At 41.1% G+C, this 25733-nt stretch overlaps 1 protein-coding gene across 7 annotated transcripts in view; it reads right to left on the reverse strand.

The window, feature by feature from the left end:
- USP6NL (USP6 N-terminal like) overlaps positions 1 to 25733 on the reverse strand; it is a 136102-nt gene that overhangs the window by 86410 nt on the left and 23959 nt on the right. The window contains exon 1 of one of the 7 annotated variants that reach the window (XM_081022747.1): positions 20281 to 20368. The exons of the other annotated variants lie outside the window; for them this stretch is intronic. Coding sequence (XP_080878873.1) covers positions 20281 to 20353 — 73 coding nt within the window. The 5' untranslated portion in view covers positions 20354 to 20368. Of the gene's footprint in view, positions 1 to 20280; positions 20369 to 25733 lie in introns of those variants that run through there. 7 annotated transcript variants of the gene reach the window in all.

Genomic DNA, 25733 nt, shown 5'->3' on the forward strand with positions numbered 1-25733 from the left:
CCGACAAAGGTCCGCATAGTTAAAGCTATGGTTTTCCCAGTAGTGATGTATGGAAGTGAGAGCTGGACCATAAAGAAGGCTGATCGCCGAAGAATTAATGCTTTTGAATTATGGTGCTGAAGGAGACTCTTGAGAGTCCCATGGACTGCAAGAAGATCAAACCTATCCATTCTGAAGGAAATCAGCCCTGAGCGCTCACTGGAAGGACAGATCCTGAAGCTGAGGCTCCAATACTTTGGCCACCTCATGAGAAGAGAAGACTCCCTGGAAAAGACCCTGATGTTGGGAAAGATGGAGCGCACAAGGAGAAGGGGACGACAGAGGACAAGATAGTTGGACAGTGGTCTCGAAGCTACCAGCATGAGTTTGACCAAACTGCGGGAGGCAGTGGAAGACAGGAGTGCCTGGCGTGCTCTGGTCCACGGGGTCACAAAGAGTCGGACCCGACTAAACGACTAAACAACAATAATGTGGGATCAATACATATCAAGAAGCAGTCAGTTCCCTTATTTTCCTACAGTATCACTCCCACAAGGACATTTCACCAGCTTTGGCTGGTATAACAGCTACAGTCATTCCAGGACAGTGAGTGACCCACGTGTTGGTAACCTCAGGGCTACATTACTGTAATGTGCTCCATGTGGGTCTGCCCTTATCAAAGCTGGTTTGGAAGCTGCAACTAGTGCAGAATGCAGCTTCTAGGCTGAGTGGGGTAGCCTACTGCAATCATATTTCACTACTTCTGCAGGAACCGGACTGCTGCCAATTTGCTGCTCATCCAAATTTAAGTTGTTTGTGCTGACAAATAAAGCCCTTTATCAGAGTGAATGCCTGCTCCAATACTGACCAGCTTATTTACCAAGGTCATCCAAGGAGACTCTTTGGGTGGTGCCACTGTTATCTAAGCACAGTATGCAGCAAACCTGAGAGAGGGTCTTTTGTATGGGGGCGCCTGCACAACAGAACCTCCTCCCGCACTCTGAAATAAGGCAGGTGCTGGCTGTGATGAGCCTTCAACACCTGTGTAATACCTAGCAAGGAAAGGGTCTCCAAGATTCATTGCAGAGTAGACCCAAACCCAAAACCTTTCTCAACAAAGCATCCCAGACCCTAGAAAGGCTTCCAGACAGAAACATGTACAGCCTTGCAGCTCCTGGCTTGTATCCATGTTAGTAAAGGACCACAGAGACAGAATGGAAAGTCTAAAGCAAAATCACGTAGGTGCCACAATTCTATAAGAAGTTGCTGTAATAGAGGGCAGATGAGTCTGATGTGCCAAAAGCAGTTCTATAGTATATAAAAATGCAGAAAGGGAAAAAGAAATTCAGATACAGCCCTTGGAGCACACTCCAGTAACAAGGACAAAAACAAAAACTTGGCCTAGGTGTGATACTGGATTCGTCACTGCCTCTGGACCAGTTCGGCTTGTGTGACAACCCCTTAACCAGCTTATCCCACAGTGGAGATTAGGTCATCCTTCACTCTGTTTCACTCCCACCTCTCCTCCCAAATGGGCGTAGTCTGAATTCACCCACATTACAAGTTCATTCTTTTCTGCCAAGCGTACAAATAAATGAATGGCTCTTTATGAAGTAACCGAGTATCGTTTCCTCATTTTGCTTTACACATTGGGAAACAAGCTCCAATCAATTGCTATAAAATTCCAGCCAAACTGCTCTCCTTAAAACACACACAATCTGTGGGGCAAGGCCTGCCTTGTGCTTTTATTTCTGTACAGGTATTTAGGTACTACATAAACAGCAACTATTCGTCTTAGTGATTGTTTCTCTCTCTGCATGAGAGACTCACAAGCTCTGCAACATCATGGAACCCTTTCTTCAGAGGACACTATTTACATTATATTAAGTTTAGAAGGAAAGATCTATCTTCCAAGAGTCTTCACTTCTCATAATCATGAGTGGAATTCTGCTAGAAGGGGGCTTTGAAATCCTATGCTCCCCACACATCACGCTACAGCCCATCAAGAAGCAAGTTTTTAGTGTTAGGGGGGCCTTCACGATTGGCAAGGATGTGGAGTAAGGGGTTCCTATTGGAAACCAAGGCAAAACTTCCCTTTGTACAAGTGTCTTCTATTCACGCTAGAGGCTCTTTGGAGTCAACCAATTGGCACCATTTTGAGTTCTGAATTTTACAGCTCATTATGGGTTTTGAAAAACATTTAGACGGCTTGTTTTTATTCAGATGGTGCTAGTTGACTTGGCTCTAATTTGGATAAAGGTGGGATCATTTTTTTATCTGAGAATTGTGGACACTTCCAGCAAGACAAATTTTCAAACGGAGAAGAGAATATGAGATTCACCCTTAAATGGCAAGGACAAACCCACATCAGCTCAAGACACTTGGGTCACAAACAGGAGGCACAAGGGGTAGCTAGCAAGACTTCTGCCTGTACAGCACAACTTTAGGCAAAGATTGAGGAGGAACTGCAAAACATACAGTGACGCCACAGCCAAGAAAGTTTCCATGTATCAATAGACTAAAGGGAATCAGGCAATATACCAGTGTCCTCATAAAGCAAAGATGCCTAACCAGTGGCCCTTCAGGTGCTGTTACATTACAGAGCTTTCCAGGGTTCAAGCTGCTCACTAGCCTGAACAATTAGAAGACTTGTTCAATGTTATCACTTTGGATGACCAACTAAGGGTAGGAGCTAAGGAATAGGAAAGCAGGAGTTAAGAGGAAGCCTCCAAGTCCTTGTCTCCTTCTTGATGTTTGTTGTTGACCCAGCTATAGCAGACTGAACTACTCAGAGATACATTAATAGTACACATTGCATTTTCAGAGTGCCACCCATTTAGCGCACAATGCCTGCTGAATTTGGTGCCAAGGTTGCTATACTTACATGCAACAATAATTTTCCATTACAAACAAACAGGGGAAATTCAACCTATTCAATTTTATGTCTATTCCAGGAGCTGTCACCTGCAAGTTGCTTAGCAATATTTTGTTAGCAATGGAGCTGTGAACATTTTACTAGACCTAAGCTGTGCCGCACTATTACTTAATGGCTCTCCATATAAAAGCAGTTCCTATACTTTTGAAAGAAATGCAGCACCCTGAAGACATCTTGCAGAGTCACCTGTACAGCATATCCTGAAAATTAATTGAAAGTAATAAAGACGGCACACAGTCAGTAGTTAAGGACTTAAAATTTGCACAGCCAAGATCGTGCTGGGAATGTAAAAAAATTTCATTTATACGTATAAGCAAAATCAAAAGGTGTGGGTTTTGGTGACAATGCTGACCATTACACTCATGTTTTGTTGTTGAGTTCCTATGATTTTCAGTTCCTATGATGAACAGTGAAATAATATTTTTGAGGATTTTGTAGAATACTTCAAAATGTGAGAGGGTATGTGGTGGTTTAAGTGGTTTTAATGGCCAGAAAGTCCTTTCTCTTGCAGCACCTACACCGAGTGGCTGTACAGTATCTCCTCTCTCACCACTTCCCTTTCAACAATTCTAAAAAGTTACACAATATAGTAGTCAACTAAATTTGACACAAATTTGAGTTTTGTGATCACTGGCTCATGGGCTTCTTCCTCTCAGCAGGTAAGAGATAACCATGGTTCAGTGTTAAACCAGTGTAAAAGTTACCACAAACTATAGTTAGCCTTTGATGTGGAGACAAACCAGTTTTTAATCCTGAGTTCAATCTCTAAATTAAAAGCAAACCACTGTTAGTGCCAAAGATTCAGATGAAACATTGAACCGTCGTTAACACTAGGAAAGGGAGAAGGGAATTTGTGAAAGCAAGGAGAGAATAATACAAGCCCACAGCATGAACCTTTTTATAATATGTAAGTAAGCCACAACAAATGTCCTTGTTAAAAACATGGGCTCTAAGTAGATTCAGTTTTCAGGATTGAACCTTTACGGCCAGAGTTCAAGTTTCCATTTTACTGCCCACATCCAATAAAGTTGAGCATTCCTTAACATGAGTGCACAGTCCAATGTTTACTTTATTCATTCTTGTATATCAGCACTCACCAACAGCAGTGCTGGCTGAGGATCAAGGGAACAGTAGTTGAAAACATCTGGAGGACAACAGGTGGATAAAGGCTGTCATATATGAATAGTTTTCTCACTGCTGTGCCTTGCCTCTAGCTCATTTCTTCGGAATGTACTACATTTCTTTGGAATGTAGTACTGTATAATTGTGAATATGGGAAGCACCTAATCAAAGCAAGGTTCAAATGGAAACAGGAGTGTGGTCTAAGGGGTTGAACAAAGACATCCCCAAATGCTTCAAGAAGGGGATAAAAAGGCTTGCTGCTCAAGAAGGAAACAAGGAACTGCCAACACCAAGCCATCTGGAAAGCACACTCAGCTAAGCCAAGATAGCATACCAGAGCAATGATCTTGGCCTGCAAGTCGGCTGTAGTGTTTGAAAGATGCCCAATTCATATCTTGGAGAAGGATCAGGTTTCTGTGTTTCTCTGCTAACTTGGCACTGTTTTTCTAAAAGGCTTCCTTACAGTGCTCTGCCCAAGGACTTACACATTGGGAAAGTGCTCCTTCCTCCACCCCACAAATATTGTGGCAACCAAAGTTATGAATCCTTTAGAAGTGGGACTTTAGCTCTCCTAAAGTGGCAAAGGAAAGAGCCCAAGCATCAGTTTCTTTAAAAAAAAATAATAATCACAGAGGTGGTGATGGCAAAGACTTTTCCCGAGATCCAGGAGATCTGCTGCCAGTCAGAATAGAGAATGCTGGGCTAAATGGACAACCGTTCTGATTTGATGTAAGGTAGTTTCTCATGTTCACGGAGAAAATTTGGCAGTGGTGGGGGATGGCAAGGAGCCAAGAACTTTACGAGACCTCAGGGCTTTGAATGTTAAATATATCTAAGAGGGATCATAAAGCAGAATATCCAGCATATAGATTTCTCTGAGAAATGAAAAAGTGGCTCGCTGTATATAAATAAATCAATATTGAATTTTAATTTAGCCAATTTCAGATGAAATGTGGAGATACATTTGAGAGGAAGGGAGATCGAACCTTTCATTACACGTTCATTTTAAAGGAAAAACAACTTTACATGCAGCATTCTCAATATTGTAATATAGTGCGCCTTGAGATATTTCAAGTAAGCATTTTAAATGTTTCAAATGGTACAGAATTTTACACGATAGGAGCAGACAACAGGCTTAAGTGGGAGCTACCAACAGTGGCTTCAATCCAACAGAGCCCTGAGACTTCCATTTATGCAAGGGAGGAGCTGCCAGTTCCCATTCATTCTCCCGCCTCCATCAGCGGCACTTTTCCAAATTGCATCCCACACTGGTCTGCTGCAAAGGTTGCTAACCTGTTGTCTACCAGATGTTGCTGGACTCCAACTTCCATCAGCCCCAGTCAGCATGGTCAACTGTCACGAATGATGGGAGTTGCAGACCAGCAAAAATTTGTTAGCCACACATTCCCCATTCCTGTTTTACAAGGTCTCCAAGTGGCTTGAGTAGTAGCCACTGCAACAGCAGGAAAGAGGGAGTCATGAGTGGAACACTGCACAAAATCTTTGGGATACAAACCTACAGAACTAATTTATCCCAAACTATAAATCCATAGCAGTATCTCAGTACATGTCAACTTCAAGCTTTGTCTAGGTTCCAGATCCTCTGCACACTGTCAAAAGTCAAACACAGTGTAGAGCACTATTAAAAACAGAAGAGGTTATAATAGGAACACTAGAAAGAAGCACCCAGTCTACTTGTGAGGAAGACTGTCTTACTATCATATTTATTTGACCAAAAATGTATATACCACTTGATTGTAAACAAAACAGCTAAGCATTTCTAATGAATACAAAGCAAACACTTAAAAATCAAAATTAAAAACAAGTATTTTAAAAAGCTAGAATTTAATTAAAATCAACAGTTAAGCTAAAAACAGATTAAAACACATGTCTATTTATACATGTCTGAATAAGCATGCCAAAAAGAAGGATCCCTGAACAGGAGGATGGCACACAACAACATTTTGTGACAGGTTCACCTTCTTCTACATATGTCTCAAATGCGGCAGTGCAGGTCTCAAATACAGGACAGCGCAATGCTTTGCACTTGCCCTGAAGCTGTGCATTCTAATATAAAATTATGAATAAAACAAGTGCAGGCTTGTGTGCCGATACTCATGATCTAAGACTGGAGCACATTTCAACAGGTTTGTCTCTTTCTGGGAAGTGCACCATGAAAAAGAAACTATCAGGAACTGTGAAACATCACTGCGAGGGATGAGAGGAGAGATGACGATGATGACAACAACAACAATGAACTTAATTCCTTCCCTTACTGGGATAATTTCTGGATGTTCTTCCAATAAGAGCAAATTCTTTTGAAACTTCTGTTGAACTTATTACTCTTTTAGTTAGAAAATCTGTTTTCAGAGAATTGAACTAACAGAAGTCAAGAAATATAATGAAGAGCAAGAAGATAATAGGATGTTAATATAAAACACACACATTTCCCAAACTTAAATCTTCAAAACATTCTAGGGGAAAGGTCTGTTTTTAACCAATGGCCATTATAACAAGTCATTAAAAAATTCAGGGAAGAGTAGTCAGGTAATACAAATCAAGTGTTGCCATTAATTGAAGATGGCTATCCTCTGTCCTTCCATACATAAGAAAGCTTGAATTTTATTTTTGACTTTGGTGCCATTGTCAAGATTATACTTTTACTTTGTATTATATACTTTCCACACATTGATTTTCAAGTCCAAATGCAGGCCATCCAGCACAAGGAGGAAAGCTCCCTGAGAGGACTGTATCATGTGTTTCCCCTTTAATAGTCAAAATTGTTCTTAACATCAGAAAACTGCACTTGCAGTGCAGAGTTGCCTATGTAAAAAGCCACTGCCTCCAGCAAAGATGAATGGCAGCAGGAAAAGTACCCTGGGCTGCACATACAGTGGTACCTCTGGTTAAGAACTTAATTCGTTCCAGAGGTCCATTCTTAACCTGAAACTGTTCTTAACCTGAGGTACCACTTTAGCTAATGGGGCCTGCTGCTGCGCCGCCACCGCGTGATTTCTGTTCTCATCCTGAAGTAAAGGTCTTAACCCGAGGTACTACTTCCGGGTTAGCGGAGTCTGTAACCTGAAGCCTTTGTAACCCGAGGTACCACTGTATTGCCATGAGAGTGTGCAGGAATATTCCAAAGCAGAATTTACTTCTGTGAAGGGATGGCTAGCTTCTCAACATTTGGGATACTGAATGAATGAATAAATGCACAAGCTTGCTTCTTTTTCATATTGCTATGTACCATTTAATTAATTAGTACAGAGATAGATGAGGAGACATTCCTTGCAATACTGCCCTTTTCTGGCTAGTGTAAACCTAGCCCTGGTTTGTTGGATTTCTGAGAAAGGCAGGGCGGTGACACACTCAACTTATGAAAAGGGACCTTTGTTCCTCTCAAGTCTGCAGAATGGACCTTCTGTAGCTGAAGAGGAAAACATCTTCCACTCTGAATTCCAAGTTTTATTTCTGTTGCAGACTGAACAGTCAAACAGTAGGGACCACTGTCTAGCAAACTGGGCACTTACCATTTCCAGGAACTGGAGCAACAGGCCACCTACAAGTCAGATGGAAATACGTTTTTGCAGAATCAAAACAAGCCGATAGCACCACGTCAGAAATTTTCCAGAATGCTAAGCTGCATATCTTACCCATTAAGAAAACCCACATATAATTTTCATATTCATGATGCATGTCAAAATGAACAAACAGGTAATACTTTGAAGACACTTCTTTATGCAGCAGAGACAGTGCATAGTCAAACCCTGGAGGCAAGGATTGCCACCAACCTGGACAGTTTTAAAAGGAAGGAGGAGTGCTCTTGCGTCCCTATTGCAGACTTCCCATAAACAACTGGCTGGTCACTGTAATGGCAGGATGTTGGGCTAGACTGGCCACTGACCTGATCCAACAGGCTCTTCTTTTATGTTTTGCTCCACAGAAACATACAGCCCTTTTGAATATGCTGTCCAATAGGGAGCTGTTATAGAGGAAATACAAGCAGTATTATGCATATTTTTGACGCAATCCCTCAACTCCAAACCATGGATGATATATATAAACTAGTTGTACTCAGAGTAGACCCATTAAATTGAAGGACCCAAGTTAGTCATACCCATTAATTTCAATGGGCTGTCTAACATTGGGTGCAATCCCACAATGCTGTGCAATAGAGAGCCATTCTGAAAGAGGCTCTCTGCGTCACCAGCTCATTTATGAAGACTCCTGTAGTGGCCTACTAGCTGGTTCTTTATGCTTTGGAACAACCACCCACATTTTGGCCTGTCACAACAGGCGTGTTGTAGCTTAAGAACATGAGAATCAACTCGCTGGTGAGCATGAAGAGCAAGGAGGTCAGTGGGGATGTTCTTGAGAGTTGCAAGGCAATTCCAGTCTCCTCCCCAAAGGTGCAAGAAAGGTTGGGGGTTGTTTGGCTGCTGCGTGGCTCATCTGTGCAGCAGGCAAGCCGTAACATTTTCCGTCTTCCTTTCCTGCTAGAAAGGGACGCAGGGAACTGTCTTAGCCATGCAGCAGAATTTGTTTACAGCATTTCCAGACTGCGCCATAAACAAAGCATTCTTGGGGTATCTTGCAGCATAAAAACTGCATATATAACTGTGTATACAGTCTAAAAACACAGAAAGCCCAGAAGGGGGAAGAAGAAGGGCCTGGACACCACCATTTTGGGCTCTGATACCAAAACCAACCCAAAGTTGGTTGAATCTCCTCACCCCCGCAGGCAAAATGCAGTTGCATCTTTAACTCCTGAAGTAACATGGTAAAGAGAAGCAGAAGCTCCCACCACCCCACCCAAAAAAATATTCTCTAAAGCTAGGCCAGACAGCCCCCCTTTTTTAAACCTAGGATTTGCTATTCTTGTGCCTAAAGAACTTACTTCAGTATTTGCACCCTTTTGATACATGAACTTAGGAATATAAGAATCAAAAGCCATACTGAAAATTTGGCTCTTTCTTATTCATTGCTTTTGTATTTTCAAACAAATGTACAACCTTGATGGCTAGAAACCTATTTCTCCTACAAAGAAGCTAGGCTTTTCAGTATTCTAGGTAAAAAAATATGGACCACACAGTTGTCTTTAAGAAGCATGTGTCTTGGAACAATGAGCTCCAACGAACAGCTACAAATCATGGTGTAATCTGGGGCCATGGCACATTTTGTATTTCACTTTGAATAACTCTTAAATTAAAGCCAAGAAGGCATAAGCCTGGCCCAATGTGAGGTAAATGTATATAAACAGATGTGTCTTACAAAGTACATATCATAAACACTGTCAACATGTTGGACACGCTAGTACAACCTGTAAATTTAATGAGGAAGCTTGCAGGTTTAATGGCCAAAGCTTGAGGCTAACATTCATATTTAAACATAGTAAATCCCATACTCATGGGTGTTTAACAGTGCTCTACGAGTTATAAGAAAAATAAACTATTTTAAAAATTAGGTCACCTCTTCAAAACTTTGAATTCTTTTTTAACATGGCACATTTGTTTGTAAAGGCAACAAATGCTTCAAGGGGGTTGTACCTGTCTATTAAAAGAAGTCAGTATTGCAAAATTAACTGTACATGACAACACATATTGGCCAAATGCACAAAAATCACCCATGCTTCCATTAAAAAAACACAACCACAAGTACACAGCTGAGGCAAGCTTTAAAAAAGTTTTTCCTTCTGTGCCAAGAATACCCGACAAAGCTCAACTCTCCCAACAGTAAAAATGCCCTGGAGAAGTGTGCTTGACTGTCAGTTGTTATGTCCAAAGTATACTACAGATGTTAACATCTGTTGTGCTGTCTAGAATCTGTCAGTTTGCTGCTCAAAAAAAAGAATCTATAAACAAGACTCTTGGAGCTACATGTTATATAACAAGGCAGAGAGACAGGCTTTCCCAGATATAAAGGGGGAAAGCAGTAAGTGGGAAATGGGATTCTCTGCATGTGCTTCTTCAATAAGTTTGTAGTAGATTCTTTCTCTGCCAGGTTCTAAAAACAGAGGTAAACAAGGCTGAGAAAAAGTGTAGGGGGATTATTTCCATGAGATAACTGCTGTGCATGAAGTGTTAAGCAATGTAGCCTCTTGAGGATGATTCTCCTCTATGGACACTTTCGCTCTCCCCTATTACTTCAGCAAAACAGGGTTTGGAAACCAAGAGGTTACATCCAATGCTCCATGAGTGGAACGCTGCCCAGGCAATGGGAGTCCCCTTCTTCCACTCCTCCTGCATGCCCCCCAAAATTTGCTGGCGTGTATGTGTTCTATTCAGCAGTTGGAAGTCTCTTCCGCTAGCAGAAAAGGAATGTTTATGCATGAAGATCAGCTTAATACTGAACCCATGTGATTAGCTTTGATTAAATATGACTGCAGGAAATGACCTAAAAGCAGAGACTCTACCATTCATGTAGGCTCCATCACAACATGGATGTACCAGCATCTTGATCCCTCTGATTATGAAAAATATATTTAAGATAGGTTTTCCTTCTGGTTTCTATCCAAAGATCAGCAGAAACATGGGTTTTCAGGCTGCAAATACAACAGGCTAGCCCATGAATGGCCAAGCTGCAGGCTGGGTGGAACATAGGAAACTGCCTTATACGTGCCCTCTCCACCTTCTCTCCTATATGACTTTTTTTTTCTTCCCTTTCCAGCATCGACTATGGAACTATGGACTGAGGAAAACACTGTCCCCAATTAAAGATTTAAGGCAGAATTTAAAGGAGCTTAGAGGAAAACACAAAATCTATTCATTGGATGATCAACACCTGATGCTGTGGATTCCCCACATTAGAAGAACAATCTGCCCTCTATCCTCTAAACTGGGCACCATGTTTAATATTTGAGTATTATGTACATTAGATTTGCCCTCTTGACTTCTTTGACTTCCTCAAAAACTGTGGGCCCAGCCAGCTCAGTTCCTTGGGGTTTCATATCAGCAAAATTTACAGCCTATGCTACCCATCCGTACAACAGCAATGACAGTCTTGTCTAGCAAACAAATTAAATGAGTTGCTCTCTCTGCTCGGGAGAAATCAACTGCCTGACCATGAGAGGGTTGTGTTGACAACCTCCCTTCATCTCTCACTTTTACAATCAACTGTCTGCAAGACAAAATTTAAACACAACCACCACAATGGGTGGAGGGAAAGAGAGAGAAGATGCATTTGTTCACTTGCAGTTGAATCCTGCTCATATACACACATGAAGACAAGTGTTGTCATCCCTCACCCACATAAGCTTGATGTGTGGGCAACGCTTCTACTTGCTGCTAGATGGCGTTAAATGAAGACAGAATTGGACTTTAAATGCCAAATATCTTTTCTTGTCAGGCAGCGTAACCTAAGTACAATGATCTCTAAACTTCTTTTTGAAACAACAGCAGAGCTTGCAATATCCAAACTCCTCTTGCTAAGGCAACGAAACCCGCAATCAAGTAACATTTTAGTTCAAGTCAACGTGTAAAGTTCAGCCCTTCACCTCACTTCTTGGTCAGTTCCTCACTGCCCCTTTAGGATTGTTAACACACAGTGCTGCAATGAAAACAGAAGCAACAACTGGCAATATTCACCTAGAACTAGACAATCCTATGACGCACATACAAGCTCCCAAATTCCCCTGCTTGCTTCCATGGCAAAAGTCCATAGTCTTCCTAGCATTACTTTAGTCCGAAGTGTATGGAAAGCATCTAGGCAACGTTGCACCAACACTTAAGCCATCACTGTCCACAATGTTTAGAGTCAACATGAACACGTTACGTTTCTGACTCTCTAATAATATTGATTACTCAGAGCAATATATTTGCTCTGGGGCTGAATAATTGGAGTAACTGAAAGTAAGACCGCTTCCAAAACCAATTCCATGAGGACAGAAAACCTGCAAGCTCCATCCATGCATTTCCAAAACTTTAATAGCAGCTTTGCAAATTCAATAAATGCAAAAGCATTTGCTGGTGAGCTCCTTTATTGTGCCACTATGTGTCAGGAAGGTGGAACGAAGAGGTCAATAAAGCAGATGAAGCATAATTGGATTAGGTTATTTCATCCTTGCCAAGGGAAACCCATCACGAGGTTGCTCTTCCTTTTAGAGAGCATGGAATGTTTCCAGTCATCCAACCATTGGAATATTAATATCAAAGCACTCTATTCACAAATGCACTGTAATACATATAGACCTAAGCTATAGGGTGCTTACAAATTAACATCACACATTTTCAAGCTGTGGAGGAGATATTTTGTTCAGAGCAATTAGAGAAATTATTACATGGCCCTACCTATGCACTTTTTGAGACCATCCACACAATATGTCCTTAAAGTGTCTGGAAGGGTTTGTGGCTGACATATTAAATCCGATTCACTGATGGAGCACACATCAAATTTCAAAGTTACTTTGATTCTGCTGTGCAATTTGATAAGGGGAGTGAAAAGATATTAAAAATGACCTTTCCTTTTAATAATGAGCCAGTGTTTGTTTTATTGAATTGCAAGTTCTCACACGCTTCTCTCTCAAAAAGGCACCCATATTAAAGTTCTGAAAATATAAAATTTTATTTGGCAAAAAAATTATTTAATCAGTAAACATCTCTGGAAATGTTAGATCTAGTGAAAATTGAGCAGGGAGGAGCAGAGAAACAGGAAAGGAAGGGTTTAATAAATAGTAGAAACATTCGTGAACTCATTTCATTATATATATTTTTCACCACATTTCAGAGCCAAGCCTGCATTGCAGCTTGACCCAGTATACCAGATTTAGGCCAGGGGCTACTCACTTTCAGTAGCACTAAATGACTCTGTTTCTTTGTTGCTTCCATCTCACATTATTACACTGACTCAGGCTTGAAAAGAAAAGCACTATTCCCAACACAACACAGCTCTTTCCCAACTCTAGGATGTGTCAGTGTACTTATCTGAGGACCCTGACCCAATGGCTCGAGCATACAAACAAAATTGGTGTGGCTGACCACGTCCACCCTGAAATGCAACAGAGCCGCTATCAGTACTGGAACATAAACAGCAAACATAGACTTCGAGAAAACTGTCTGAGGAAAACATGCAGGCCTCACAAGCTAGCCTTGATAGTAAAAGACCAGGGTAGGGAGAAACAAGTGACTATTTGTGGGGAGATGAAAATAAACTGTTCCTTTTCCACTTTGCTCCTTCAAAATCCCAGCACAAAGAGCACACACAAACAACCCAAACCAGAATGTTCATACATTCAAGGACTAGCTTTCTTTTTTTAAGGCAAACCAAAGAGATTAAATAGATTCTGAATATATCCATCCATCAACACAGAGTTCAGTGAAGAAATCCTAAGGCCCACAGAGAGTATCACCAGCCTGCTAGTCACGTAGACTATCAGCAAAATAGAACACCAAGTTCCTTCAGAGCCAAATATCATTAAAACATCTCATTTTCAAGTGTATTCACAGTAATGTTGCCCCCCAGCCAGAAATAACAGCTGTAGTACAGCAGAACTTAATTGTATCTTAACTGTTGGTTGTAAATATGTTGCAGTGTGTTTTATTATTGTTTTTACTGGTTTGTTTTTATTATTCTGTATTTTATTATTGTTGTTTATAATGCTGTAGCCCACCTTGAATCCCAACTTGGGAGAAAGACAGCGTATAAATGAATGAAATGAAAATGAATGAATGAATGAATGAATAAGAACACCACTTCTGTTCTGTCTACATTTCCCTTTTTAGTTCTGAATCCACTTTTTAAATTCCCAGGGCAGCTGCCAATACACAACAGGAGCCACAAAGAAAGGCAGCAGCATATACCAACAGTAGATCTACAATCACATTACCTATTAGAACCCTTAGAAGCTGCCACCCCAAAAGAGATCATCCCAGCTGCTGCCAAAAACCAATAATCTTGGCACCAGGCAAACAGATCAGGAAGGAAAGTTTCAAATCTGAGGGGCCACTACAGTGAAGGCTTTATCTCACTTGAGATGCCAAGGGCACCCTTAAGACAACTCCAATGACAAGCTTAACATCCAAGCAGATTTATCTGGAAGCATGTACTTCAAATACCCTAGATTTAGGGTTTTAAAAAGCCCTTTCTCTCTTACATGTTTGTGTTATCCACCACGTTTTGCTATTTTCGTTTTGTTGCTCTTCCTGATTATATTGTTTGTCTTGATAGTTGCCTCAGACGGAAATTTGCTGGGGGGCTTTTCAAAGGAAAGGAAAGGAAAGGAGCATTTTGAATCATGCTAGGAAATGAATTTGCTAACCTGTGGAATTCTTTACTGAGTGCTGAGATGTGCTGAGGTTTAAATGTCTTAGCAGCCTTGCAGCTGTGTTATGAAATACCTGAGCTTCTAAACAGTCACGAAGTGTGCCCCTGAAGAGCATACCAACTATTCCGTATCTCCCTTCCTTTCTTAGTCTTCTTTAACATTTCAGACCACATATGAAAGGCTATGAACAGAAACATAGTCATGAATACACAGGAATGCACACCAATATACTTTGCTGCGGCCTACTGACCACTTGTCAAGGTGACCACCTCTTTACGTTACAGTACTACAGAAAAAGTCAGCTAGCGTTTAAATATATATTGCGAGTTGCCTATAGTTTCTTTAGCACTTGTTATACAAGTGCATTGAAATCTTCATTCCACAAACCCAATCGCTATCTCAGTAAAGTGGATTAGCATCTCCAGTTCACAGACGGTGTACAAATCCTGAGTTAGTAACTGGCCTTAAGTCACTCAATGCCTTAATGCATCCAAAGCGATATAAACCCTTGGTTCCTTTTTCCGAATACACCATTCTGTCCAATGTGCTATGGTTGAGCCAACCTATAGTGTTCTGACTTGGTCTCCTAATTGACATTTGCTGCTTTATCAGTTGATATAGCATCAACAAGCTATAAACATGCTCACAAAAAGTTGGACCATTACTGCATCTAGTCTAATACTACAAAGTCTGATAAGACATTATTTTAACTTAAGATTCCAGTAACCATTCCTGTGTCATTCAACACATGTATTCCAACACTAAGCTATGGCCCTTCCTCGGTTACGAGCCAATAGAAGGAGTCACATGCTGGTATATTAAGGTTTGGTGTCTCATAAGAAATCAGGAGACATGTTTAAGCAGTCTTTTCTTTTTCTTTTTTAAGGACAGTAAATTACCTGGCTTGGGCAACCCAGATAAATTTACTGCCCTTTTTTTAAAAGGAAAAAGGAAACGGACTGCTTAGTAACACAGCAATTTATATCGGCTGCAAGAGATCTGGTATTCACAGTAAAAAAATGTTAAACATCAGCCATGGTTATCACCTAAAATAAGAACAGATTAATTAAGAAACAACTCCCTCAATAAATTAAGACATTCATTTTAATTCTCAAATGACCAAGTTGTTTAAGTAGCTGTCTAAATATCATAATCAAATATTGCTCTGCCCACACAATACGCCAATCTATTCTACCAGCAAAGCCCTGTCAGGAGACAAACTTAGAACATTGTTTAATTGTGTGACTCTGGAAGAATATTTGCTATGTTAAAGCAAACAAACAAGCTTAGTGGCCAGGGACACAGGCTTTATTATATCGTCCAGGATCCAATTTCCCACAGTGGCCAACACAACTGCATATTAAAAGCACACAAGCAGAACACAGGAGTAATAGCCATCCCCCACTGTTTCACATCAAGTGGTATCCATAGGCACTCTGCCCCTAATTCTGGAGGTGGTATACAGCTATCATAATTGGTAACCATTGACAGCCATTCATGAATTTGTCTCACCATCTTTTAAAGCCATCCAAGTTTGTGGCCGTCCCCATGTCTTGAAGAATTGAATGCTGTAATTTAACTATAATCTGTGCTAAGTACTTCCTTTTTTTGCTCTGAATCTTCCAAAGTTCAGCTTTATTGGATGGCCCTGGGTTCAAGAATTGTAAGAGAGGAAAGACCTCTCTCTCTCTCTCTCTCTCTCTCTCTCTCTCCCTCTCTCTCTCTCATTTGTCCCTAACATGTGCCTTTTTTTACAAATAGCCCCTCACCATTTTCTAAGCAGCCCCAAATGGTCTAATTTGTCATGTTAGAAGAGTTGCTCCATATCCCTGATCATTTCTGTTCCTGTTTTCTGCACCTTTTCCAGCTTTGGAATATTCCTCTTGAGGTACAGTGACCAGAAATGGACACAGCATTCCGAATGTGGTCTCAATCTATGCTCATACAATGGCATTACTTCATATATTGGCAGTTTTATTTTTGAAACTCAACGAGTCCTTTCAGAGATACTGGACAAGGAAAGGACTGTTTCACTTTTTCATAGGGTTTCAATATATAATTAGATTTTTTTTAAAAAAATGGAATACTTACATGCACTTTTCCCATCAAATGAATGTTTGTTGAGGCAACGCATAAGGTGTTTTTAAAATGCAAAATACAGTGGAACCTTGGAAGCCAAACGCCTGCGAACTTGAACGTTTCGGCTACCAAACGATCAAAAACCACAAATGATTGTTCCGTTTTTCAAATGATTTTCGGAAGCCTAACATCTGGTGCAGCTTCCGATTGGCTGCGGGACACTCCTGCAGCCAATCGGAAGCTGCGCCTTAAACATTTTGGAAGTCAAACAGACTTCCAGAACAGATTTCATTCAACTTCCAAGGTACGTCTGTGTCATAAAATCATGACAGCAAATAGCATTACCAATAGACAAAATTGCAGTGACCACAACAAAAAGAGGAGTAGACGAAGCAGGGGAACAAAAGAGCCCTGTTCTCGCAAAGGTTCAACAGGGAAAAAAAGGATAGAAAACTACCACCTGAAATTAGAGGCCAGATGAGTCTTCCTAGGGAGAAGACTAGGGAGTCTGGACACAGCTAAAAAGTAACGATCCACTCAACTATAACACAAACCAAAAGGGTACACTGAGAAGGCCCCTGAAGAAGACCTCTGAAAACTGAGAGAGAAGAGGTGTCAGAATTCACATAAATTAAACTATGTAGAACTTTGGAACCAGGCCCCTTCTTGAAATATTGTAATATGGTAGCTAGGAGCCTGTTCCTTCAAGATACCCAAGAGGATACTTGAAAATCATATCCGTTGGGGGCACAGTGGGGGGAGGAGAGAGTGGCTTTTTCCATTTTAGAGGGAGATGCCTAAATGGAGCTTATCCTGAAGAGGCCATTCTCTTGTAAATGAACTTTCCTCAGATGCAGATCCATCATGCTAAGTGGTGGCGGTGGTTGGTCTGGTAGTAATTTTTAATACACACACACAGTTTGTATGACACAAACACAACTCCATTAAACACAGCTTAAGAAAAGAATGAAGCTGATTCTTATGAACAAGAAGTAGCGGGAGCGGGGGGGGGATATGGGGGGGGCAAACTGTCAAAGCATCAAGACAACATTCATATGTTATCTACTGTACAAAATCAGAAAATGATACAGATAAAAATTAAAAGCCTTACCAGCGCAATCTATAGAAATATACTCAAAAGTAAGTCCTATTGAGTCCAATGGGGCTTACTTCCAGGTCAGCATGTCTACGATTGCAGCACAAAAATAATTCAGTGTCATGGGGACATAAACTGCTGAACTGCCTATATTCTACCTCCATAAGACATAGCAAACACAATTCATATAAAACTTTAAAACTATTCAGTGACTGACTGAATTCTGGCTAAATAGAGTATGAGTTTTGAAGAGGAAAATGAAAAGTGGAGTAGACTGAAAATTTATTTCTTCCCACAAAAAGGGAGGGAGGAGAGTGTATTTTTAAATTTTTGATTCACTGCGGAAGCAAGAAGAGAGAATAATATCTACAACCAATAATCTTTTAAACATTTCTAGTCCACTTTTCAATAACATCAACATACTTTAACCTACAGAGCAAATAACCAAACCTGAAAAGCAATATTTAACTTATGCATTAAAATAAAGCAGCAGCAGATAATACAGCAATTAAAAGCACAATACATTAAAATTAAGTGTATGCAAACTGGAATTTTTAAAAGTCTTTTAAATCCTCATAAAGGCCAGCAAAGCAGGAGCCAGGCACGCTTTCCATGGGAGGGCATTCCAAAGATGTGGGGTTATCCCAGAAAACAATATGGTCCCTGGTACTCACTAATTTCACAATTCTCACCAGTGAATCAGAGAATAGAGTGAATCAGAGAACAGATCATCAGAAGCCCATTTCAATTAACCTTTTAAAGCTCCAAGGAATTTAGGCCAGGTCAACACCAGCAACTTAAATTTGGCCCTGCAAAGAACAGGCAATCAGTGTACCTGGTACAGAATATGAACAAGATGCCTATATCTTACAAGCATTAGAGTCACAGCCTTCTGCACCAATTTTAGTTTCTGGACCAACTTCAAATGCATGTAAAGTGCATTAGAATAATCAAACCCGGGCATATATTGGACACAGCCAGATGCGTAACCAAGGCAAGATCTGTTATCTCTAAATAAGGCTGCAGCTGATGAGTAGTCCTGGACCACTAACGTCACCTGCATCTCCAGGACAAGCATCCCTAGGTCTTTGGGTGGAGTGCAACCCCATCCGGAGTTACCGTATTTTTCGCCCTATAGGACGCACTTTTTCCCCTCCAAAAATGAAGGGGAAATGTGTGTGCGTCCTATGGGGCGAATGCAGACTTTCGCTGAAGCCTGGAGAGCGAGAGGGGTTGGTGCGCACCGACCCCTCTCGCTCTCCAGGCTTCAGGAGAGCCCCAGTGCCAGCCCCACAAGCTCGGGGGACAGCGGGGAGGCGGAACGCCGCCATCCCGCTGTCTCCCGATGTGGTCTGGAGGCTGACGGCGGGGAGACGCGTGCTTCTCCCCGCCGCCAGCCCCGCAAGCTCCGGGGACAGAGGGGAGGCGCAGCACGCCTTCCTGCTGCCCCCAGACCTGGTCTGAAGGCTGGCGGCGGGGAGAAGAGCGCTTCTCCCCGCTGCCAGCCCCACAAGCGCCTGGGGGGGGGGGAATAAAATTTTTTTTCTTTATTTCCCCCCCAAAAAAGCTAGGTGCGTCCTATGGGCCGGTGCGTCCTATGGGGCGAAAAATACGGTAGTTCTTTGCAACATGTATACATGAGTTCCATCATTATAGATGGCCAATACTCACACTGATATATAGTCAAGACACATACTGTCTAACATATGTAAAGCTAAGTTCAAGGGGTGGTATAATCGTACCCTCACTATGACATCATATTATATCCAAGAACCAAAAAATTGAAAGTTAAGTGTCTGTAGATGAGCTCATTTAGATTAACAGTAGTTCGTGTCTGCAGATTTGGGCATATTTGCTTAAAAATTAAGTTATAATTAAACAAATTGGACTTTCTTCAAGTAAAGTGTGTCTATTATTGGGGTATCAGAATTTAAAGTACAGATGCAACCTACATGTCATAAACACTCACATTATATATACAGTGTGTGTGTGTGGCAATGTATAAGTTTTGCTTCATAATTTCAAGTAAAATACTGCTAAAATCCTAATTTCCTTAAAGGCTTCAAGATTGCTTGCGATCACAATGTTTAATTTCAAAAATCTATAAAATAATTACCTACATGTGTACATTTCTAAAGCTGGCTGCAGTCGTAAAAACAAGAGTAATTCACTAAACCCTCACGTGTAGGCAGAACCAGTTCAGATATATTGTGAAGGCATTTTTAAAGCACAAAATAGCAAGTGGAATTACATCAAAACAACTGACATTCAAGAGGATCAAAGGGGTGCTTTTAAGTAAAATTGCTTCAGAATATCTAATCTTAAAGTTAAACATGCTAAATATAACCCACTTTAAAAGCAATGCACATGAGATTTATACAGTCGCTATTCCCAAGCATCACTGACATCTAGTTTCTCAAATATACTAGTTACAAAATATGCAGTTTCTAGCATACTAGTGCTATTTTAACACTCTGAATTACAAAGGCAGAAAATTATTGGGGGGGGGGTGACGAGAGAAGAGAGACAATAGAATACGATCCTTACAATAAAGTATCTACATATACTTAAATTCCATCTTCAGTTATTGAGGGCTATTAGAATTCTCTTCAGCCCTGTCGATGTTGTTCTTATCAGATTTATCACTACTCAAAGCAAGGCTGCAGCAGCTGAATGCCAGTGTGAAACATGCAGCCTTGAAATAAAGATGGCATAGGCTTCAGACAGTTGCTCAAGTGCCAATCTGCAGGACTACGCTTCCGCAAGAATTACTTGAACAGTTAAGAATGAATATTTCAAGCCTGTTCCTACCTTTCTTTGCAGAATCCGTTCTACGTCGTGCTGGTGACACCAGCTCTTTCACAATCTGCAAGACTTGAATCATTGCTAGTTAGCAAGATCAAAGCCACCAGCTGCTCCTCTGGAATGCCAACAGGTTTCATCCCTACAGATCATTACACGTCTGCCTTCAAATAAGCTGGAGCAAGAGCGACGCAGCAGCAACTTGGTTACCTTTCCGGGGATACGCTTAGGGTGCCTGACAACTGTACAGCGAGAGGTGATGGATTTGAAGTGACTTCAGCACATGGATGCAAAAGCAACACCAGGCAGGCAACTCTCATCGCTTTTTCCATCAAGCAAGTCAGAAGTAATCATGGCCTTTCTTCAATTAGAAGTAAGGACTACAGAAGGTGAGCATGTTTGCGCCTGCTCAAAACATGAACTTGTGCACTTTTCAACAGCACAAAGATATTTAAAGGATTTCAGCAATGAGACAGGCATCAAATCTACCGGTGAAACTGCTGAGGGTGGGGAGAGAAAGAGAATAGCCCAAATCTCCACCTTGCTGAACTTCAAGAGCCTTAGCAGAAAATCAAGAATGTTTTCAAGCATCCCGATAAGAGTTCAGTACCCATTTCATGCACACCTGCCTCTGACATTCCTGAACAGAAGCAGAATTCTTACACAGCACAGTGAAAAATCCTATGAGCATTTCAGGCGATGCTTCATCCTACCACCAGGGGCACAGAACATACGTTCAGTCTGAAGCTTTCCTATTGCTTCTGTCAGGTAATCTTAATTATTGAATGCCAGCAATTAAACGTTCCAGAACATTACACAAAATGTATGTTTATCATCTGTAACACCTGCTTACCAATCTAACCCACAAAACTGAAAAAAGGAAAGGAATGGTCAAAGAACCTACAAAAGGAAGCCAGCTAAGCTTGTTTTTAAAGCACTTTGGAGCCACACACTTCCAAAACCTGTATAGCTTTAAATTCTGAAACAGAACTGCTACAAAGTCTATAATATTCAAAGAAGACAGTTTCATTACAATAAAAGCACCTGACATAACTTAGCACAGAAAGACTGATCTTCTTTGGTCTTTTGGCCCTTTTTTACACACACATACACTGACCTGCTCCAGTTAGAAGGCTGGATTTGGAGTGCAGCCATATCAGGCAGCTGCTACAGTTAGCACATCACATTTATACCGGTACATGTACACAAAGGTTGACAAACATTGGATGGCCAACTGAAGTTTTGTTTTTGCCACAACCCCCAAGTCACATGCAGCCTCTGAAACACTGCACAAAATCGGTTTCCTTTACAGCTCTAAGCCTGCAGCTGAGCAGGGCAATTCTGCCCAATGCAAAAATAGCACTGCCCAACAGCTCATTAGCTGGAGAAGGGCAAAGGCCTGCTTTCACTCTGCACTGATCAGGCAACTGTAGCACCCATGAGTTAGAAGCACACCCACTTGGGTCAACCTGTCACCTTAAAACTCGAGACAGGAAGAGCAAGCTTGATATGGTTCTGAATTTCATAGAATCATGGAGCTCTAGAGTTAGAAGGAACCACGAGGGTCATCTAGTCCAACCCCCTGCAATGCAGGAATCTTTTGCCCAACGTGGGGCTTGAACTCTCAACCCTGAGATTAAGAGCCTCATGCTCTACCAACTGAGCTATCCCAAAACAAACCGCAGGCTTCCAAAATTCCAAAGTGCAGGTGCTGCCACACTATAACTGATAAGACTTATTACAAATGCAGACCAGGTATAGGTAGTGCCTTGGAGGGCGAGGGGGGTCATCTCACATGCCAAACAATAGACATGTTGGTGCAACAAAAGTGGGGGGGGGGGCAAGATGCTAACCCTTGTGTGTACATATTTCTGTCTTGGTCTGACAGAAAGAAAATAAGATTTCAAGTAATCTAATCTCCTTAGAAGACAAGGTCTGCATACAAAAAGGTCCCAGACATCTCTCTTCCTTGCAGCTCCTGGTAGGGATGGAAAAAAACTACCTGAAAACCTATAGAGCCACTGCCAGTCAGAGTAGACAGTACTGAGATAGATGGACCACTGTGCTGACTCCATATACAGCAGCATCTTACGTTCTTATTAGCACAGTTGGGGCAGGGTGGGGGAGAGCAAGGAATCCTAAGCACTAACTAAAGCAATCTTGGAAAACTGTCAGGATGCTATTAAACATCCGGCTTGCGACAAGCATGGAGGAAGAATGAGCGAAAGAGCCAGCATGAAACAAAAGGAAAGCTACATTAGTATTCATAATAAACAAAGTAATGAATAATTTAGGCATGTTCAGACCCAATCTTTCCTGAATCACACAACAGGTTTATGGGAGGCCGTTTCTCTAGCTTGCTGGAAAAGGGCACGATCACAAAAGCAATATATAGAGAAGTATTTGCTTTCCATGAACTCTGTGTCACCACCAATATTAAGGGCCTGTGTGTGATTAAAATAAGTTAGGTTGGGGAGGAAATGTTAACCATTTAGTTAAGCAATACCCTTTCACTCACCAACCGAAAAGGAATGGGGATGAAACACAGCACTAGCTCAAGTTATCTTTTCCTCTGTAAAAAGTTCTCTGTCACTCATCATTTTCTTCAAAATATATTATTGTTATTTTATTACTCAGCCTTCACCCTAAGGTCCAAGGGTGGGCTACAACTTTAAATCATAATGTTAAAAATAGTTTAAAACAACTTACAGTCACATGGAATGACAAGCAATGTTTTGCATAAAGCAGGCAGGGAGGTAATCACAGCATGCAATGAGAGGGGGAAAGGCGAGTTCAAGATAAAGATTCACTCGTGTGGCACCAAACCATGGTCTGGTGTTACATCTTATGTGAGCCTAAGTCTTCACCACTGAGTAACCACTTCCAGCTTCTACTTACTGCCGCTCTACTTTTTAAAGTCTTGGTAGAAGTCATCAGTGCAGTTGCAGATTTTACTCAAAAACCCTGAGAGCTAAAAACTTAAACCTTCCTACCAAAAACCAAAAGAGCATGCCCCCAGAACCCTAGAGATTTAAGAACCACTGCATTTTGTAGTGCCACCACAATCCGCAACATCACTGCATACTCCCTTGACAAAAATCACATAAAGCAAAGTAAATCTCTCTTTAGCTGGGTGTGGTGCAGCCGAGTACCCTTATCAATAAGTACGTAACTAGCTAAAAAAACAGGAAGCAGAGAGTAAGAATAAATGAGAATTTTCCAATGGAGGAATGTAAGGAGTGGAGTCCCCAAGGATCAATATGGAATCAGTGTTTTTTACCTTGTTCATAGCTGGCCTGAGGCTGGGCTGAGTTGTGGGATATTCATGTTTGCTGATGACACCAGGGTGACAAGAACAAAAAAGAACTGAGAGGAGTTCTCAGAGGATCTTGGGGGGAATGGGAATTAAAATGGCCCATGATATTCAATTAAAGTAAGTGTAAAGTAATATTTATGGGGGGGGGTATCCTGATTTCACATATATGTCAATGGGCTAGTGGGAACTGATCAGGGACAATACATTGGGGCCTTAGCTGATAGCTAGATGAAAACATTAAGCCAGCTGTGAAAACAATGAATTTCGTATTAGGAATCATTATGACAGATTGAAAACAAAACTGCCAATATCCAAAATGACAGTCTACAAATCTATGACACAACCACACTTGGAATACAGAATTGATACTGGAGAAGATTCTGAAAGGGACAACCAAAATAAGAGGCGGGAGTCAACCCCTTAAAGGAAAGGTTAAAATAGTTTGGACTTTATAAGTTGGGGTGGGGGAAAATGTATAGGGGTCAAAAAAGAGGTATAAAAGTACACATGGTGTGGAGAAAGCTGAAGTTTTTCTACTTCAAAATACTAAAAGCCAAGACCATCCAGGAAAGCTAAATACTGGAAGATCCAGGACACACATCAACAAGTACTTCACAAAGCACATACTTAAGGAACTATGGAAATTCACTAGCACAAGTTGTAGTGATGACCACCAACTTGGATACATATAAAAGGGGTTTAGATATATTCATGAAGGATAAGGCTGACAGTCCAGTACTGACATTGAGGGGAGCACAAGTTGGGGAAGTGCTGTTTGCTCATGCCCTGCTTGCAGGCTTTCCACAGGCAATGGGTTGTCCACTGTGAAACAGCATGAAGGACCAGATGGGTCCTTCGTCTGATGCTTCTGTTCTTATTTTATGCTCTGCACACAGGTATGCAGATTTTTAATGCTGTACAAGACAGAGCCACTTCTCTTGATAGCAACAGTCATGCTGTTCACACCATTCTTATGCCAGGTTCACACCAGTATAGATCAGTTAGATGGCTGCACTGAATATGGTCTGATCAAGTTGACAATGAACATGCTTCTTTCACCTAAATAAAAGTGGAAAAATCCTGAAATTAAAAGCAAATTAAAATAACTGTCTGAAATGACACAGGATGCCAAAAAACTACCAGCATAGCTTACAATTTTAAGCGCTCCTATGTTTGATATCCCGAAGCATATGAAAGGGTGACCTCAGTTCTGATTACTCAGCTGTCACCAAGATCAAAAATGTCTCCATTAACGTAATTAGAATTAGCTGTTCTTTGAAAAACAGCTTTTGTGGATTTTTGCCAGAAGGCAACACATTTACAGCACAAAGGACAGCCAAAAATCTGTTAGTCAAACCCACCACTCAATGTTTATTTCAAATGCTTATAAGCAGGGGTTGCCAGCTCCAGAGGGTTGGGGGACCCTTTGAGCAGATCTGGGGGAACAAAGAAAAGGGAAGGACAATAGCTTTTCATTATGCAACACTGAACTTCACCACCTGTTTTCAATTTGGGATAAACCCAGCTTAAATGAGAATGGGCCAAACATCCCATCTCTAGCAAAACGGGTGCAATATATTAAGAAGAGCCAACCTTCTAGTCCACACCAAGAAAGGTATTCAGTTCACTAAATTGTCTCTTTACACAACTATTTTCCTTCACAGGTATCACTTTGCATATAGGAAATTATACAAAGACACATGAGGTACTATCACTAGACTCCTGTAATGAAATCGAGCACATAAGAAGCCCCAACAATGATAACTGGTTAAACATCATGAACAAGAAAAACATTGCTATAAGTTATCCACTTGAGAGGTGTAAGAATCTTGCTTTCAATTTAACTGTAGACCTGTCATTAGCTACCATTTAGAGCAAACTGATGGGTAAGTACTGCTACAGCACCAAGCCATGAAAATATCAAAAAATCTCTACAAACAGCAGCTGCCTTTACTCCACAATGAACGATGATGCTATTCCTCTAAAATCAAAAAACCTCTTGTGACTTAAGACCAATTCACACAACCAAATGGGTGCATGGGGAATAAGGGTGAAAGATTGCCTGCACAGGCTCTAGAGCAAGAAAGGATATCAGAAATAGGTTTAGGTGTGCAAACTTACACACACCAACATCATGCTATGTATT

The sequence above is a fragment of the Podarcis pityusensis genome (genome assembly GCF_964106645.2).
Source record: "Podarcis pityusensis genome assembly, chromosome: 10".
In the NCBI taxonomy this organism is placed as follows: domain Eukaryota; kingdom Metazoa; phylum Chordata; class Lepidosauria; order Squamata; family Lacertidae; genus Podarcis; species Podarcis pityusensis.